This window comes from Myotis brandtii, unplaced genomic scaffold (genome assembly GCF_000412655.1).
Source record: "Myotis brandtii unplaced genomic scaffold, ASM41265v1 scaffold39, whole genome shotgun sequence".
Classification (NCBI taxonomy): Eukaryota; Metazoa; Chordata; class Mammalia; order Chiroptera; family Vespertilionidae; genus Myotis; species Myotis brandtii.
In genome coordinates this window covers 7,619,618-7,637,878 of record NW_005364953.1, presented here as the reverse complement: position 1 = coordinate 7,637,878, position 18,261 = coordinate 7,619,618, and the positions used below count along the sequence as shown (strand labels likewise).

Genomic DNA, 18,261 nt, shown 5'->3' with positions numbered 1-18,261 from the left:
TTTTTGTGGGGGGGGGTGGGGGGAAGGGGGGGGGGAGGAGCTGGGGGGTGGGGAGAGGGTGGAGCCAGCCCTGTGGGCTAACGGAAAGGAAGTGGGAGAGGCCTGGGTGTCTTCTGTGGGGGAGAGCGGTCATCAGGGAGGTCACCCGTGGTCCCCCACCCTTCCCTCCCTTTGCCCCTCTCTGAAGTTCCTCATTTCTTTCCTGCCAGGAGAAGGTTTTGCCACCCTTGGCACTGCCAAAAGAGTGTCTAGGAGGCAGGGGTCAAGTGTGTCTCTCCCACTATGGTGCCTGGCCCCAGTTCTTCAGATGCTCATGGTTGAACCAGGCTGTTTTAGACCCAGCATGTGCGCACACACACACACACACACACACACACAAAATGTCACTAAAAACAGAACACTGAGGGCCAAAGATGTAGCACCTGCAAGTGGAGAAGCCCAACTGTTCAGGTCTGGCGGAGCAGAGCAGATCGACAGGAGGGACGTGGGAGCAGGAGCGAGCCTTTGGAAGGCAGGCATGGGTGGGACCGCAGACAACACGTACAAGCATAGCAAGCACAGGAAACAATTGGAGGCCCGGGTGCCATGTGAATGCCTGAGGTACAGACTGTGAGGCATTCAAGGAGAGGAGAGACGTGCGAACTACAGCAGACAGATTTCCTGGAAAGGGAGGGCCCCTGAACCGGCCCTGGAGGATGGGCCAGGTTCCTTGGGCCCTTCCCCCAGCCAGGGTTCTCCTCACAAGTTCCCAGGGTGACAGTTCAGTCTTGAAACTGAAAGCAAAGCTGAACCAAGAACACAAGCCCACAACCAGCATAGAGGCCAGCGGGGTGATGGCGGGTGGTGATGAGTGGGCAGATCTTGGGGCCCACCTGTCCCTGTCCCCAGGCTCTTTGGAGGCGTGGCCATGTCTGAGTCCCATCTCCACAAGCTGGGTCAGACGAACCACACAAACCTCACAGCAAGACATTTCTTCCTCTGTAGATTCTGCCCTTCAGAGCTAAGTGACCCCCTACTCCCAAGGTAAACTGAGCCAGGCAGCATCTGGCTCACATGTCCTGACCCACACCCCTCACACAAGAGTCTTTCCTGAGCCAAAGGAATTTTTGGCCTTTTTCATGCCATTGCCCCATCCACAAGGTCCTGATTTTCCCTGTGGCCACACCCTAGGGACTAATGTGCAGGGTGGAGAGCGATCAAAGTCCCTCTCTCTGTCACCTCCAGAGGAGTGGGGGAGGGAAGGGAGGGAGACTGCCTAACTTCAGGGCCAGCTCAGGTGCAAATGCTGGTGACTTAGATGGGCACCGAGGCTTGGTCACTTCCCACTGGAGGTGACTCAGTTACCTTCCTTTCCCCTCTTTCATTACCTGCCTCCTTTCTTCTCCTTCCCCCTTCTTCTCCCATTGCCGGCCCCTTGTAGCCATCCCCTCCTGGCAGTCTGCCCTAGCATGGCAGTGTCCCTCTGATTGGCCAGCTGTCCTGGGAACAGAGCTCAAAGAAGGTGATTTACTCAGTGCCCCCACCTCTCCCTTCTCTCTAGGTCACTCTTGCGGTTGGCCCAGCCCAGCATGCAGCCTTGAACTTCGCTTAGGCCACCACATACTCCAGCTCTCTACACACCCATTCTCCTGTGGCTTGAGTGTAGGTTCTAAGCTCCAAGTTACCTGAGCAGCATCTCTTCACCAAGAAAAACCCGCGGCTCCAGAGGGCCCTGCGAATTCTGCTGTCAGCTCTGAGGAGACAGCATGGCTATAACCCTGCAGCCCAGTGACCTGATCTTCGAGTTTGCAAGCAACGGGATGGATGATATACACCAGGTACAGCCCCCAGAGCACAGAGCACAGTCAGCCAGTACAGACAATCAGATAGACACAGACAGGCAGGCAGATAGCCAGCTGGTTGGCTGGCTAGCCAGTCAGCAAATATTGATCAAGCACCTACTAGGTTCAGGGCACTGGGCCCACTTGTCAGCTAGACTGTGCCAGCTAGCCACTCACAAAGCCAGTCAGTAATCATGGGGTGGTCATTTAGTGAGCTGGTTGCCCACGTGCAATTACAGGGCACGTGCAGTCACTAAGTCAGCCAAACAGCTGCTAAGTACACCAGCTGAGCTGTTGGCTAGTCAGCGACGTGGGCTGAATGCACAGTTGTGCACTGACCTGCCTATGCTTTTTCAGCCACTTCCCATCACCCCAGAGTCACAGTGACAAAGTTGCTGGGACAACCACATAGCAGGAGTGAGCACTGCCAGCTGGAACCGCAGGGCAGAGTCCAACCCCTGGCATCAGGCTCACGTCTCTAGCCTGGTTGATGGACCCTTCCATAACCATCTTTTCAGCCTCGATTTGAAATTCAGGATACACTGGAAATGGAGTCTTCTGGTTGCAGGAAGTTGAAAAATAGGACAGACTTCTGTCACCCGAGTCCCCACCACTCTGTACCTTGCCCTGCGGTGGGGCTAAAACGTTTTCTGGGCACTTAGCTGTACCCATCAGATAGGGTCCTGGCACACTCGCCACCATCCACTCCCCTCTTTTTACAAACTGGCAGCCAGCTACAGTGGAAGGAATGGAAGAGTAGGAGCCAGGAGTCCTGGGTTCTGATCCTAGTTTGGCCACAGTGTCACCTATGCAAGGCCTGTCCCCTACTGTATCTGGCTACCATCTCTCCATCTTCACCAAGGGGAGATCCACCTGGATCGCCTCTAAGGGCACCTCAGCCTAATTCTGAGGCCCTCTATCCTAAATCCTTGTGAAGATGGAAAACTGTGCAATCTCTAGCACACTACGAAAGGCTGCCCCCTAGTGGGCTTTGAGCATATTAAACTTTCTGTCCAGCCGGGCCTTACCCAAGTTGCTCAGTTTTATTGAACACCCCTGAAGTGCCTAGAGGAGAAAGCAAGAAACTCTAACCTTACCTGGGTTCTCAATGCTACAAGTCATTTTTTTACTTGTTTCTAGTCTGCTCAGCAGCTGTTTCTGTTCTTCATAGAGGCTGTTCATAGACATTCCCAACCCCATACCTTTTAGCCCCACACACGCCCCTGCACCTTCAGCAGACAGCCTCTCCTCCAGTCCACAGAGAAGCTCAAAGCCAAGGAAGCCCACAATGTCCTTCCATCCTCCATTTTGTTGACAACTTCACTGTTCTTTTTTTAAAATATATTTTATTGATTTTTCCACAGAGAGGAAGAGAGAGGGACAGAGAATTAGAAACATCGATGAGAGAGATACATCGGTCAGCTGCTTCCTGCACACCTCCTACTGGGGATGTGCCCACAACCAAGGTACATGCCCTTGACTGGAATCGAACCTGGGACCTTTCAGTCTGCAGGCTGATGTTCTATCCACTGAGCTAAACCAGCCAGGGCCACTGTTCTTTTTTTAATATTTATTTTTATTGATTTCAGAGAGAAAGGGAGAGGGAGAGAAAGATGGACACATCAATGATGGGAATCATTGATCTACTGCCTCCTACATGCCCCCCCCCCCACTGGGGATTGAGCCCGCAACCTGGGCATGTTCCCTTGACTGGAATCAAACTTGGGACCCTTCAGTCCGCAGGCCAATGCTCTATCTACTGAGCAAAACCAGAAGTGTCCCTGTCCCTTCCAAGGGTAATCCTGGCCCTGTACTTACTCTCCTCTCTCCTGCTTCCCTCAAGACCTCAAACCATTGATCAACTCCTGTCTTTCTCTGATATATTTCAGACCTCCCAGACCTTCCTTCTCAACTTAGAACATAATCAGGCCTCCCCAATCCTTAAAGAAAACTTCACATGCCTCTGTTCCACCCACCTCCTTCAAAATACCACTTTCTTTGTGCCTTTCTTCTCCCCAGCATAGGCTTCAACCTCTGTGTTTACTTTTTCACCTCTTTTCTCTCACTCATTTTAGGAAACAATTTTTTAAAATATAGTTTTATTGAGAGAAAATCATTGATCGGCTGCCTCCTGCACACCCCACACCAGGGACGGAGCTTGCAACCCAGGCATGTGCCTGACTGGGAATCGAACCATGATCTCCCTGTTCATAGGTCAACGCTCAACCACTGAGCACACTGGCCGGGCAGGAAACAATTTTTATTGCAAAAAAATTTTTTGTATCATGAATACAAAAAAGTGCATAAATCACATACATATGTGTATATCTATTTAAAGAATAACTATAAAATAAACACCCATGAACTCACCACTCAGGTTGAGAAATAAAATGTTACCAGTCTCCTAGAAGCTCCTGATACATAAAACAATGAGAACCTACTCTATGCCATGCCTTGTTCTAAGTGCTTTATGCATATTGATTTGTTTAAATAACCCTAAGGGGTCAATAATATGATCATCCAAATTTTATAAATGAGGGAAACAATGCACAGAAAAGCTAGGTAACTTGCCCAAGGTCACCCTGCTAGTAAGTAGTAGAGCTTGGTTTCATACCCAGGCAGTCTGGCTCTAGACCAGGACAATCCAATAGAATATTCTGAGATGCTAGAAGTATGCTACATTTGTGTTATCCAGTATGGGGCCACTAGTCACATGTGGCTATGGAGCACTTGAACTATGGCCAACACAACTGAATAACTGATCTTTTATCTTGAAAAAATTGCATTTATATTTAAATAGTCACCCGTGGCTAGTGACTACCATATTGGACAGACAGCTCTTAACTTTATGGCCTTAATCACTACACCCCACTGCCTGCCTCACTCTATCCTCTCTGAGATCCATTGTAATGTGCCTTCGGACTCTAGCACCCCCTGAAACTGGATTAGCCCGGGTGACTGCCCAGTAGCCAAACCCAAAAGCATGTTATTAACTTTTGTTCTTCTGGAACCTTCAGGCACAGAACCGAGCATTCTCATTCTTCTTCTATGAAGAAAGAATTAACTAATAGTCCCATGAAAGAAAATTTGAAAAATACAGAAAATTATAAAGAATGGGGGGAAATCATCCAAAGTCCCACAACTTAAATATAATCATTATGAACATTCTGGTATATTTCCTTCCAAACATAATTTAAAAAAAAAAAGTTGCAAAAAAAACAACCAAAAACAACAAAACACCAAACAGTTTTGATCACACTCCTTTTTTATTTAGCCTTTGTTTGGTTTTAGAACAACTATGTCCTCCAGGGGTCAAATTCTCATCCTGATCATTTTTTCCATTCCAAGGGATTTAGCGACCACCCTGTTGAGTTCTTGGACACATTTTTTTTAACTCCCCTGAGAGATATCTCCATTTTAAATATCTCTAGGTACCTCAAACTAACCATATTCAGACACTGCCCTCCTTATATTTCTCCAAAAATCTGTTCCCCTCTTCCAGGTCCCCCCTTAACATGAACAGTGTCCCCATGCACCCATTGAATCAAACTGGAAATTGGGACACTCTCCCCAATCCAGGCAGTGACTGAGCCCTTACCTTTCTTACTCTCTAATGCCTCTGTTCTTTTGTCTTCGTTGCCACAGACTGAGCCTTAAGATGTCCACAATCTGAGCCCCTAACCCTGGGTACTCAGCGCTGACTGTAGGCTGAGTCCTTCACCTGACTACAGATCGAGCCCTTTGCCCTTGCCATTGACTAATCCTTTCCTGATCCTGGCCATGGATTAACCCATAACTACAGCCAATGAAAGCTGTCTGCCCTTGAATGCAGGTGGTACAGACCTAGCCCATCACTATTAATTAAAAAATTCATCATCCAGTAAGGTCAGACCGTCGTAGTCTTAACAAAGGACAGCTCTTGAGGGTTCTAAGAATTCAAAATTGCAAGAAGAGCCAGATTCTGGTAGGCGGGCTTCCTGGAAGAGGTGGGTGGGTCATGAACCAGATCCCTCTCTTCTCCACAGCTGGAAGACCCCTCAGTATTCCCCGCTGTGATCGTGGAGCAGGTACCCTACCCCGAATTACTGCATCTGTATTCAGGACTGGAGCTAGAAGATGGTCACAACGGCATCATAACGGACAGGACCTTGTGCATGACACAGGATCAGATCCTGGAGGGCAGTTTCATGCTGGCAGGTCTGTCCCCTTCCTGGGCAGGGAATTTGTGGAGGACAAAGGGGTTTGTCTTCAGGGAACAGTAGCCCACACACAATGGCTTGTAGTGACACATACAGCAAAAGCAAGGCCCCCAACAGTTGGAAATTAGATGGGGCAGTTAGGACAAACAAAAGGTAGTACAACTTCATAGAGGAGGAAGTCATCTAAATGGATTCATGATCTTTTTTTTTAACATTTTTTTTTATTTCAGAGAGGAAGGGAGAGGGAGAGAGAGAGATAGAAACATCCATGATGAGAGAGAACCATTGATTGGCTGCCTTCTGCACACCCCCTACTGGGGATCGAGTCTGCAACCCAGGCATGTGCCCTGACCAGGAATCGAACCGTGACCTCCTGGTTCATAGGTTGATGCTCAACCACTGAGCCACGCTGGCCAGGTGGATTCATGATCTTTTGAGATGGAGGACAATGAGGAGTGGAGATAGCTGGGGTGGGTGTAGAGAGAAGGTGGAGGACTAGGCTGGGAGGTGGCTCCTTTGCACTGTTCTCTGGGATGGCCCTGGTTATGGCTGTACCCCCGATCTTGTACCCTAAGAGAACTTTTTTCTCCCCCCTTACCATGAAACCTGAAACCAGATGAAAATGAAGCAACCTCACAAACCATGTCAACCACTGAAGTCTTGCTCAATGTTGAGTCTCCCAACAACATCCTGGATGAGAAGCAGATCTGTAAGTATGAACCTCGGTGTCTTTAGTCAAGGCAACACAAATGGTATTGAAAAAGATCATGTCTAGCCCTCGCCGGTTTGGCTCAGTGGATAGCACCTCGACCTGCAGACCGAAGGGTCCCGGGTTCAATTCTAGTCAAGGGCATGTACCTCGGTTGCAGGCTCCTCCGTGGGCTGGGCCCTGGGCAGGGCACATGCAGGAGGCAACCAATTGATGTGTTTCTCCCACATTGATGTTTCTCTCTGTCTTTCCCTCTCTTCCACTCTCCCTAAAAATCAATGGAAAAATATATTCAGAACAGAAAATAAATAAGTAAAAAAGATCATGTCCATGTGTTGGATTCTCAGACGCATGTGCATTCAGGCATATGTACCCACCCCCACCAACATACACATAAACTTATTCTTGAGCTGTGACTGGAATGGGAGGGGCTGGAGGGCACCACGGACAAGGAAAGGTGGCCAGGGTGACTTTTCCCCCCATTGTTTTTTGTTGTTGTTGATCCTCACCAGAGGATATTTTTCTTTTTTTTTTTTTTTTTTTCCCCGGGGATTTTTTTCCTTTTTTTTTTTGGGGGGGACCCGAGGATATTTTTCCATTGATTTTTAGAGAGTGAAAGGGAGGGGGAGAGACAGAGAGAGAGAGAGAGAGAGAGAGAGAGAGAAACATCGATGTGAGAGAGACACATGGATTGGTTGCTTCCTGTACACACCCCAACCCAGGCCAGGGATCGAGCCTGCAACTGAGGTACGTGCCCTTGACCAGAATTGAACCAGGGACCCTTCAGTCCAAGGGCCAACACTCTATACACTGAGCCAAACCAGTTAGGGCTTCCCCAATTTTTAAATTGGGATAAAATACACATAAAATTGATGACCTTAACCATTTTTCAGTGTACCGCTCACTGGTATTATGTTCATTTGTATTGTTATGCAGCCATCATCACCATCCATCTCCAGAACTCTTCATCTTGAAAACCGGAAACTTTCTACCCATTAAACAACTCTCCCTCCTCCTCCCCCCAGCCCCTAGCAACTACCATTCTACTTTCTGTCTATGAATTTGACTAGTCTAGGTACTTCAGATAAGTGGAATCTTATAGTATTTGTCTTTCAGAGACTGGCTTACTTCTTTTTTAAAAAATATATATTTTTATTGACTTCAGAGGAAGGGAGAGGGAGAGAGAGATAGAACATCAGTGATGAGAGAGAACCATTGATCGGTTGCCTCCTGCACGACTTCTACCAGGGATCAAGCCTGCAACCTGGGCATGTGCCCTGACCAAGAATTGAACCGTGACCTCCTGGTTCATAGGTCAATGCTCAACCACTGAACCACGCCAGCCAGGCAAGACTGGCTTATTTCACTGAGCAGAATGTCCTCAAGGCCTGCCCATGTTGTAGCACGTGTCAGAATCGACTTCCTTTTTAAGGTTGAGTACTATTGGCCACGGTCACTTTTCAGGGCCCCCTCTCTCTTGCTGGGCTCCCAGGAGGACTACACAGGGTGTGGCTTATTTTATAATGTACAGGGTTCGGTACCTTCTCGTTCCTTTCCTGATCTTGGAGGTTGGCCGTCCCTCCCCAGAAGGCCCCCAAGGCAGGCTTTTCCTCCAGGAATCCCTCAGGCATTTGCCCTGACTTCATAGGAGGACTCCTGGACCTAGTAACTGCCCCTTCCCAAGGGGGCTCTGGGAGACAGCGCAGGAAAGAAAGCCCTGAAGCTGCAAGTTAAGAGTCCCAGCATTTCTAATCCTGACTCTGTCCCTAATATTCATTCAGGATTCAACAGATAGTTACAGAGTGGCCACATGTACCAGGCAAATTCTTACTGTGTGATCTTGGGCACGTGCCCTGCCATGTCTGGGTCTCAGTTTCCTCATCAGGAAAGCAGAGGAATTGGGCTAACGGGTGTCTAAGGCCCCCTCCAGTTGTAAAAATAAGTGAATGATTAAATCAGGGTGGCCCTTTATCCTGGGTGTCACCTGGAACTTCCCAACAGCAGTGGGCTCGAAATGTGGCAGCCATCGTTGGGGCTGGTTCATGCCCACAGCTCTACAGAAGTTTGCTCTCCTCATGGTGCGAGACACATGAGGTGTTTTCAGGTGTCTCCTGTGTTTGGGGCTCAGGGGAACGGCACCTCTGCTCTTTCCCCGGGAGCCCATCATTCTCTGGAGCGCTGGGAGAGCATGCTCCCACCCTGCACTGGCCTTTCTTTTATAGTCAGCACCTCCGAACTGCTTCCGGACTCAGACCCCGCTCCAGCCACCACTCTGCCCAACTACCTGTTTCCTGTCTCTGAGCCCAATGCCCTGAACAGTGCTGGTGACACTGGTGACCAGGAGGGGAATTCTCTGGAGGAGCAGGTCTCCAAAGAGGAAAGTGCCAAGAAGACTGGAAAACCAAAGAAGAGAAGTAAGAGAGAAAGAAATGTGTGTGTGTGTGTGTCTTCAAGGAGCGGGTGGTAGGAGAGGGGCAGTCAGGGAAAACATAGGGTTGAATGGGTGGAGGCCCACAGACACATTAAGAAGACAGCTCTCTGGTATGGCAGTGGTGGATGAAAAGGCCTCCCTTACATAAAGTAAAACCTGGCCTTATTGCTTGGTCCACCCATAGCCTGACATTTCCCAGCCCATTCCCGTCTGCCCGGCATAGATGTAAACTCTTCCAGAAGTGCCGATGATCCCAATGGATAAAATCCTAGGCTGGGTGTTCAAACACCAGGCCTGGCCCCCATGGCCAGTCCCTGGCCCCCTGGGGGCCTCTGCTGTGTGCTTTGTGTTCTTATCTTCCTTCTGAGAGCTCATGGAGCCGAGACCATATATGGGAGAGGACTTTGGGCTTTCCCAAGCCCTGTGTTATTGATTTACTCGGGTGATGGCTGGTTGAGACTGCCTTGTCATCATGGCAACCAAAACCCCAGTGTCGCACTCACCTGCACAACAGTCACACCCTTAGGCTGCCTTTTCATTCCAAAAATTAGCCTAGGTGGATTCTGATCTAAAAGTGACTCATTGCCCCACATCGTACTGCTGTTCTGGGGCCTGAAAATGAAGGCAGGTGCACATACCTGGGAGCTGTGGCCAAGGAGAACGATCCTGGGCTCTCCCTTGTCTGCCTTGTCACACCCAACTTGATAAGCTCCAGGCCCTCCCGCTTGGGAGCCCGGCCTGCAGCACTTGCCGTGGTCTCAGCCTCACCCTGCTCTCCCCTTCTCCTCAGTCCGGAAGACAAAGGGCAACCGCAGTACCTCACCTGTCACTGACCCCAGCATCCCCATTCGGAAGAAATCTAAGGATGGCAAAGGTATGGCTGGTAGTCAGGGGAGCTGGGATGGGAAGGGAGCCAGGGTGCCTGGGCCACCTCTCACCACCTGGTCCTCTTCAGGCAACACCATCTATTTGTGGGAGTTCCTCCTGGCACTTCTGCAAGACAGGAACACCTGCCCCAAGTACATCAAGTGGACCCAGCGAGAGAAGGGCATCTTCAAGCTGGTGGACTCCAAAGCTGTGTCAAAGCTCTGGGGGAAGCAGAAGAACAAGCCTGACATGAACTACGAGACAATGGGGAGGGCTCTAAGGTAGGAGCTGCTGGGGGTCCCTGCCCTGGAGGAGTCACCACACTCTTCCTCATGTGCAAGGAGGCCCTCCTGCTATAGGGCAGTGATGGCGAACCTATGACACGTGTGTCAGAGGTGACACGCGAACTCATTTTTTTGGTTGATTTTTCTTTGTTAAATGGCATTTAAATATATAAAATAAATATCAAAAATATAAGTCTTTGTTTTACTATGGTTGAAAATATCAAAAATTTCTATATGTGACACGGCACCAGAGTTAAGTTAGGGTTTTTCAAAATGCTGACACGCCGAGCTCAAAAGGTTCGCCATCACTGCTATAGGGTCTCCTAACCTTCCCATCTGCTTGCCCTAAGCCACTCCCCAGGCCCCCTCTGGAAGGAACAATTCCCTCCCTCTTGCAGCTCTGTCCTAGCCTTTTCTTTCTTGATAGGAGAAGAACATTTTATGGCCTCCCATCTTCAAGAAGGTCTTCCTTTTTTAAAAAAATGTATTTTTATTGATTTCAGAGAGAAATGGAGAGGGAGAGAGAGATAAGAAACATCAATGATGAGAGAGAATCATTGATTGGCTGCCTCCTGCATGCCCGCTACTGGGGATCAAGCTCATAACCTGGGCATGTACCCTTGACCAGAATCAAACCCAAAACCCTTCAGTCCACAGGCTGACACTCTATCCACTGAGCCAAACCAGCTAAGGCAAGAAGGTCTTCCTTCACATTCTTCAAGCCAGAGAGCTAGGGAGACGGGCCAGAGTTACCCACAGCTGGTGTGTCACACTGGAAGAGTGCTGAACCCCGGCCCCCCCCCCTCCTTCCTCTCTCGTTCTTCACTCACCCCCTGTCCTCTGCTCCAATGCAGGGTGGGGGTTGGCATTTGAAACCCCTTTTTATGGACCCTTTGAGTCCTCAGGAGATCTTAGAAATTTCATAAAAGTCTTCCAAGTCCAAGCGTTGGCCTTCCCACTACCCTTGTCCTTGAGCTCCCATCTGCCTCCTGGCCCGGCTCCTCCTCATGCTTGCCCTGCCTGAAGGGTGGTATGCCCCTGACTAACTCCTCAACCCTTTTCCCCAGATACTACTACCAAAGGGGCATCCTTGCCAAAGTGGAAGGGCAGAGGCTGGTGTACCAGTTTAAAGAGATGCCCAAGGATTTAGTGGTGATTGAAGATGAGGAGGAGAAAAGCGAAGTGGCAGAGGCATCCCCAAAGGCCTCCACCTCCACCAGCACTACCCGGCGAGCCAGCTCCAGGGTCTCATCCAGAGCCGCTCCCCAGGGCAAGAGCAGCCCTCCGTGGGAGAAGCCAAAGGTTCAGCATGTCGGTCTGCAGTCATCTGCAAGTCTGGAATTGGGCCTGTCTCCAGATGAGGAGATTCCCACTACCTCCACCGTGCTGGTCTCTCCACCAGAGGGCCAGGCCAAACTCACCAAAGCTGTGAGGTAAGGGCACCCAAGTTGTCATGAGTCTTCCCATAGTTCCTTGAGTTGTGGGGAGCAGTTTTCAACTTCTTGCAAAGCTCTGCTGCGTGTCCAGCCTCATGGGATCCTCGCAGGACCCTTGAGAAGTCAGTAGGGCACTTGGTCAAGAAAAGAAAAGCCTGAGGTCACACACCAAAGTGATGGCAAAGTCAGCTCTTGACCTGGGGGACTTGTGTTGCCAGCTAGGGCTATTCCTGCTTTCCCAGAGGGCTCCCCAAACAGACAGCAGGGGCCTCCACATCTGGGCCTCTCTCCCTAAGCCTCCCCCACTCCAAAAAAGAGGCAACAGAGAATGTTACAGGGATACCCGTCTGCTTTCCTCAGGCCCTCCAGGCCCACATGCAAAGCTCTTGAGACCTCTTGTCCATGCGAAGTGCTTCCAATTTTCCCTGAAAAGGTTGGGCTTTGTCTGAGTTGTGTGTATGTAGCTCTCACTTTGCTGGCATGAGTCACTGAGATGCGCTTGTAAGGAGAGAAGGTGGTAGAATGGAGCAGCGAGGAACATGGGTTCTGGAGTCAGAAAGCCTAGATGTGAGTCCCTCCTACTAGCTGTGCGACCTAGGGCACGTGACATAACCTCTCTGTGCCCCAGTTTCCTCAAGCTGTAAGATCAGATTATTAAACTTATTCAACTCGTGGGCTATTTTGTTTTGTTTGTTTGTTTGTTTTATTGATTTCAGAAAGGAAGGAGAGAAAGAGAGAGTAACCTCAATGATGAGAGAGAATCATTGATCGGCTGCCTCCTGCAGGATCCGGAGGATCGAGCCCGCAACCTGGACATGTGCCCTGACTGGGAATCAAACCCTGACTTCCTGGTTCATAGATCGACACTCATCCACTGAGCCACGTCGGCCAGGCAGCCCATGGGCTATTTTGAAGATAGAGGGAAATAGCGAATGTCAATCATTTTGAGTGTCCCTGACTAAGCACTCAATCAATGTTAACTGAAAAACAAAACACCTTCGACTCCTTTCCTCCTGTGCCCTCCTTTCTAGCCAGTTGGGAGGTACCTCTTGCCTTAACCAAATGTGTTTTCTGTTTCTTCTCAGTGCTTCTTCAGTGCCTGGCAACATCCACCTAGGAGTGGCCCCTGTGGGGTCAGCCTCGGCCTTGACCCTGCAGACAATCCCCCTGACTACAGTGCTCACCAATGGCCCTCCTGTCAGTACTACTACTTCAACTCAGCTCGTTCTCCAGAGTGTTCCACCTGCTTCGACCTTCAAGGACACCTTCACTTTGCAGGCCTCCTTCCCCCTGAATGCCAGCTTCCAAGAGAACCAGGTGGCAGCACCGGGGACTCCACTGATTCTCAGTGGCCTCCCCCAACTTCTGGCTGGGGCCAACCGTTCGACCAATCCCACAGCAGCCTCCGTCGCAGGGGCTGGAGTAGCAGGGCCCAGCTCTCAGCCCCCGGGGACTGTCATTGCTGCCTTCATCAGGACTTCCAGTGCCACAGCAGCCCCTGGGGTCAAGGATGGGTCACTGAGACCCAACTCATATGTGCAGGGCATGGTGACTGGGGCCCCCATGGAGGGGCTGCTGGTTCCTGAAGAGACCCTGAGGGAGCTTCTGAGGGATCAGGCTCACCTTCAGCCACTTCCAACCCACGTGGTTTCAAGGGGCTCCCACAATCTGAGCCTTCTGGGAAACCAGACTTTCTCTCCTCCCAGCCGCCCCACTGTTGGGCTGACCCCGGTGGCTGAACTTGAGCTCTCCTCAAGCTCAGGGTCCCTGTTTATGGCTGAGCCTAGTGTGACCACATCTGGGACCCTACTGACTAGATCCCCAACCCCAGCCCCCTTCCCATTCAATCCCACTTCGCTCATTAAAATGGAGCCCCACAACATATAAACAGAGGGGTTGGGGAAGTGACCCACCAGGCAAAGCTGAGCAGCATTTTCATATGGACTGCCTCTAGCAGACTGACAAGTAGCTCGCCTGCCCTTACATTTTGGTGGAATGTCAATATACCAGACTCCCCCATCCCTCACCTCTGCCTGAGGTCACATGGCCAAGCCATGCCCAGTTTGAGCATTCCTGGCATCAGACCATGGCCCTCAAGAGCACTAGGGGATATGCTCTTGCCAGGGAAATGGGCTGGTGCGGTGATGAAGGGATAAACCTCCTGAGAAGTTGGTGGCCAGGGTGGGTGCAGGGGCTTCATGGGAAGATCCATGTTTGCCTGGCTGTACTTCACCGTCCATGTTCCCTCAGCGGGGAAGTGACTACCCCATATGTGAATATCTCGGTATGTATTCGTGTGTACTCATGAGACTGTATCTTCGTTTCTTTGGAGAAGACAAGGGTGCAGCCGTGAGGTCTTTAGGAACATGTGTCTCTGCGCACACGTCAGCCGCAGAGTTGAGGATTTGTTTTAAGGAAAAACATTCCCTAGTCCCCTTTGTACAAACAAAGACTCATTTGTTCTGAGACTATGGGGGTGCAGGTTGGATCCCCCAAATCTGGAGAGATGTCACAGAGCTGGAGCAGGTCAGGGTAGAAGAGCTCCCATTGGTGTATGCGTTGGAGCAAATGCAGTTCTAAGGGACAGAAGAAGGCCACGTGGGATAAAAGCATAAAGAGAGGAAACTCAGCCCTGGGGAGCAGCCCCCCAGTCTAGACTGAGGGCTTCTCCTGGACTTGGCCTCATGGCCCACCAGTCACTTGCCAGCACGCTTGGAACCTTGACCGCTGTGTTGAAGGGTTAGATAGGGGCAGAGCGCCCCTCCAGAGTTAGACCCAGCCGAGTACCCAGGCAGAGCTGAATTAATTAAATGTTTGCACCGAAGGCTGGGGCTGTAAAACCAGGCTTTGCGCCTGGCCTACACCCCAAATTCTGGGTTCCCTCTTGATTGATGTCGCTCCTGATATTTTCCTGCTGTCAGGCATGGTGGGGATAGTTGTGTTAGCAATGTCGAATGGATCTGCCTCCATCACTGCTCATATGTGCCTGCCACGCAGCCAGTCTTCTACTCACCTCGTAAGTTTGCCAACCCACCCGCCCCCACTGTGGCTACAGCAGACGATCATGTGGACTGTCGCCCCTCTTCTCCAACTTTCACTCCTGACCCTGATTCCTTCTTCCTCAAGGAGACAGGAGCCAGCAGATGTGAGCCCCCATGGCACTTCTGTCTCTACATGGCTTCTTGTTTCCCTCTTTCCTCTTTCTAAGGGGCAACTGATTCTCTCTTAAAGCCAACTCCTCCGCCTAGGGCCTGGATCTCCTCCCCCTCCCTTCTTGGCATTAGCCTGCCTCTCTCCTGCCAAGTGTGGGGGGCAAAGCTAAGATACGTCAGCCTTGGAAACAATTGTTATCTGGTGAATTTGGTTAATGTGAATCAGTGCCTCAGGACCTTTGCTATGTCCTTGGTGCAAAACCATCCACTTGATCTAACTACCTCCCCAGGTTGCTCTTCTCGCTCTCCTTCCGGTCACTGCCAAGCCCACTATCGCCCTCTCTCACTTTCTTCTTGTTTTCCCCCGTGGGGTGGGGAAAGTATATACGGTTGTGCAGGTGTATTTATTACACGTCTCCAGCACTTGGCATTAAAGTGCCTTTTTAAAAAAAATAAATCAGTTTATTATGACAATTTCCTGATGGTGGAAAGTAAAGCATTTTGAGAAAGTTTCCTTTTTTTCTTTCTATTTTTTTGCATAAAGACGCTGCATGGGTTGGGGTGGCCCTGTCTCACTCACCAACTCCATAGAACTCATCATCTGAAGGTCACTGATATCTTCATGGTGACATCAAATGCGTTCACATTTCTTGGCCCCTGTGAACCCTCACAACATGTCACACTACTTCCCATCACCTCCCGCACTAGCCGGGCTCAACTGTGCCCTCTGTCGCCCATTCTCTGTGCAGTGCTGGCTCCAGATCTACCACTTTCAGTGTGGGTGTCCCCAAGGGTCTCATCCATCCTCTTGGCTCTGGATCAGCATTTTGGGGATGAGTCCAACATCTAGAGCCACAGCCCCCACGTTTCTCCCCAGCTCCTGACTCGCATGCCCAGGGGTCTTTTGGACATTTCCACCTAGATGCCTGCCAGGTCCTCAAAGGCAGCCCCTCTCCCAAAAGTCAATTTGAAAGTTCCCACATATGCACACAAAACCTTTCCAAGAAAAAAAAAAAGCTGTCATGACTTACCTATTTCTGTTCATGGTGCCACCATTTTTCTGACTTTCTAAATTAGACATTTCAGAGCCATCTGAAGGCTGCCTTCACTTGACCCTGTCCCTTCCCCCATCTCCTGAAGTCCAGTGCCATTTACCATGTCTCGGACCTTTGTTCCACATTCCCAGAGCCTCAGACTACCCAGAGCTTAATCCCCTCCCTCCCTAGACACATCCAGAGCCCCACTGTGACCTGCCTTGTCCCCTCCAATCTGCCAGGGCACCAGTTCTGATCTGCTAGAAAGCTTTCAGGGGCTCCTCACTGCCTACAGGGTGAGACTCAGGATAACCTCTTATCCATTCTAGGCAGCTGGGCATTAACCCTTTTATTTGCTGACTCATGAGGCAGTCTGGGGGTCCTGGAGGCGGGTGAGGAGGCACATTAAGACTCAGGGCAGTAGCTCCAAAAGTATTTTGAGCATAGCATCAGCCCTGTCTTCAGACAAGGTCCCAAGTCCTTGACCTTTCATCCAGATCCTTCACCATCGGGTCCCATTTGACTTCCCCAGTCATTTTTCACATTGCTTCCCCCCACCCCCAGTGTATTGCTCCTGCCAAACCAATACACTCGCTGGCCTTTGAACAAGTTTAAGTTTCCCACTTCTGTGTTCAAGTTTCCCACTTCTGTGTTCTTGCTTTACCTGGTTCTACTTAACCAGAATGCTCCTCCCATCCCGCTAGTACCAACCGAATACTATCCATCCTTGGAAACTCAGTTCCTGGAAGCTGCCTTCCACAGTTCTTGTTTTGAAACTTGTAGCAATTGCCACTCTTTTGGCAACTGATCACAAACAGCCTGTGACATCTCCTTTGTTATAATCACAAACTGTTACTTAAATCTTCAACGACCTGGACTTATTTAGTCACCCCAATTAGTGTGTTACTTTCTGAGGGGCGGGCGGCTGTAGCACCCACAGAGCAGGGCACACTACATAAGAAGCATTTAGTGAGCATCAGCAAACGGTTACTGATTGAGCTGGTGAGTGATGGGGACCAAACTTTGAGGTAGGTGATGCTGACCTCCCCTTTGCACAGGCACTCACCCCAGGTGCTCCACTGCCCAGGGCCCGCACTCCCTGGTTCAGTGCCCTCATGGCCTCCCCACCCCCAGCCTCCACACCCAAGACTTGTTACTACTTTGAATGTCCTCTACCCCTAAAGAAACTTCCCTGTCAGTTTCTTTCCTAACTCAAAGTGTTAAATTAGCTAATATGATAAACTAACCTGTGCTGATATAGTTATGGGAGAAGGCTAGAGGAGAACCAGGAGACAGGTTTCTTTTAACCAGCGTCGTGTGGCAACAACATCCCTGCCTTTGTGATGGTTTAATGGAGACAAGAGACTCGCTCCTTGCCCCCAGCAACTGATGTATTACTCCCCCCTTTGGGCTCCCACAGCACTTTGTATATACCTCTTACTGTAGCACTTAGCACATGTAGGTCCTTAGTTATATGTTTGTTTCCCCTCCAATAGACTGTGAGCTCCTCAAGGACAGGGACTGTGTGTTAGTCACTGATGTATCCCCAGCGCCTAGCACAGTGCCTGGCACACAGTAGGTGCTCAATAAATGTTTATTGAAAGAATGAATGAGTCCTGTATATAATCATGGGGATTGTGGCCCTATGCTGTGGCAGGCAAGAGGGGAGGAGGACAACCCATATTGGGGGCTACCACAGCTTTTTTACTTCTCATATAACACTGCAGGCAGCTGCTTCCTTTGCCTGGGTCTGTGGCCACAAGGGGCACAAGGCTGCTTCCAGCTGTGCCTTGCTGTCACCAGGTGTTGCGGACAACTCTGAACTCCTGCCCTTAGCTGCTGCCCCTTCCTGGGACAGCCTCATGACCATTTCCTCATTCCGGAGTGGGACTGAGTGACAGAAAGGTCAGGCCCAGTGGGAGGGGCAGGACAAGAAGTTATTCTCACGAACATAGGTCTTTCTGATCCCATCACATATTTTTAAAGATGCCACGGCCTCCAGCTCCAACGTTGCTGGATTTGAGGCAAGTGAGCTTATTCCTTTCCAGGCAGCTCCCAGAGCTGGGAGGCCCAGGCAGTTGCAGCCTCCCAGAGCCTCGTCCCTGGCACGCAGGACGTGGGGGCCGACGTCCAGCAGGGGTGTCTCTATGTCTTGACCCTGCGCCCCCAACTATCCCCGTGTGACTCTGACCCCCGCCAAGGCCTTCCATGGCTCAGTAGCTTCGAACTTTCCCCGGCTCCCGCCCCCTCCCTCCACTTTCCAGGGGAAATGCAGCTCTTGATCAGTGGAATGCCCTCCTCCCATTGGCTGGCCGTGCCATGGCCCCGC

At 50.4% G+C, this 18,261-nt stretch overlaps 1 protein-coding gene across 1 annotated transcript in view; it reads left to right on the top strand.

Moving 5' to 3' along the window:
- ELF4 (E74-like factor 4 (ets domain transcription factor)) overlaps window positions 1-17,538 on the top strand; it is an 18,445-nt gene extending 907 nt beyond the window's left edge. Inside the window, exons 2-9 of the mRNA XM_005872730.2 lie at window positions 1,541-1,817; window positions 5,846-6,017; window positions 6,636-6,728; window positions 8,951-9,142; window positions 9,950-10,033; window positions 10,115-10,307; window positions 11,378-11,743; window positions 12,832-17,538. Coding sequence (XP_005872792.1) covers window positions 1,746-1,817; window positions 5,846-6,017; window positions 6,636-6,728; window positions 8,951-9,142; window positions 9,950-10,033; window positions 10,115-10,307; window positions 11,378-11,743; window positions 12,832-13,633 — 1,974 coding nt within the window. The 5' untranslated portion in view covers window positions 1,541-1,745 and the 3' untranslated portion in view covers window positions 13,634-17,538. The remainder of the gene's footprint in view (window positions 1-1,540; window positions 1,818-5,845; window positions 6,018-6,635; window positions 6,729-8,950; window positions 9,143-9,949; window positions 10,034-10,114; window positions 10,308-11,377; window positions 11,744-12,831) is intronic.
- The last annotated feature ends 723 nt before the right edge of the window (window positions 17,539-18,261 follow it).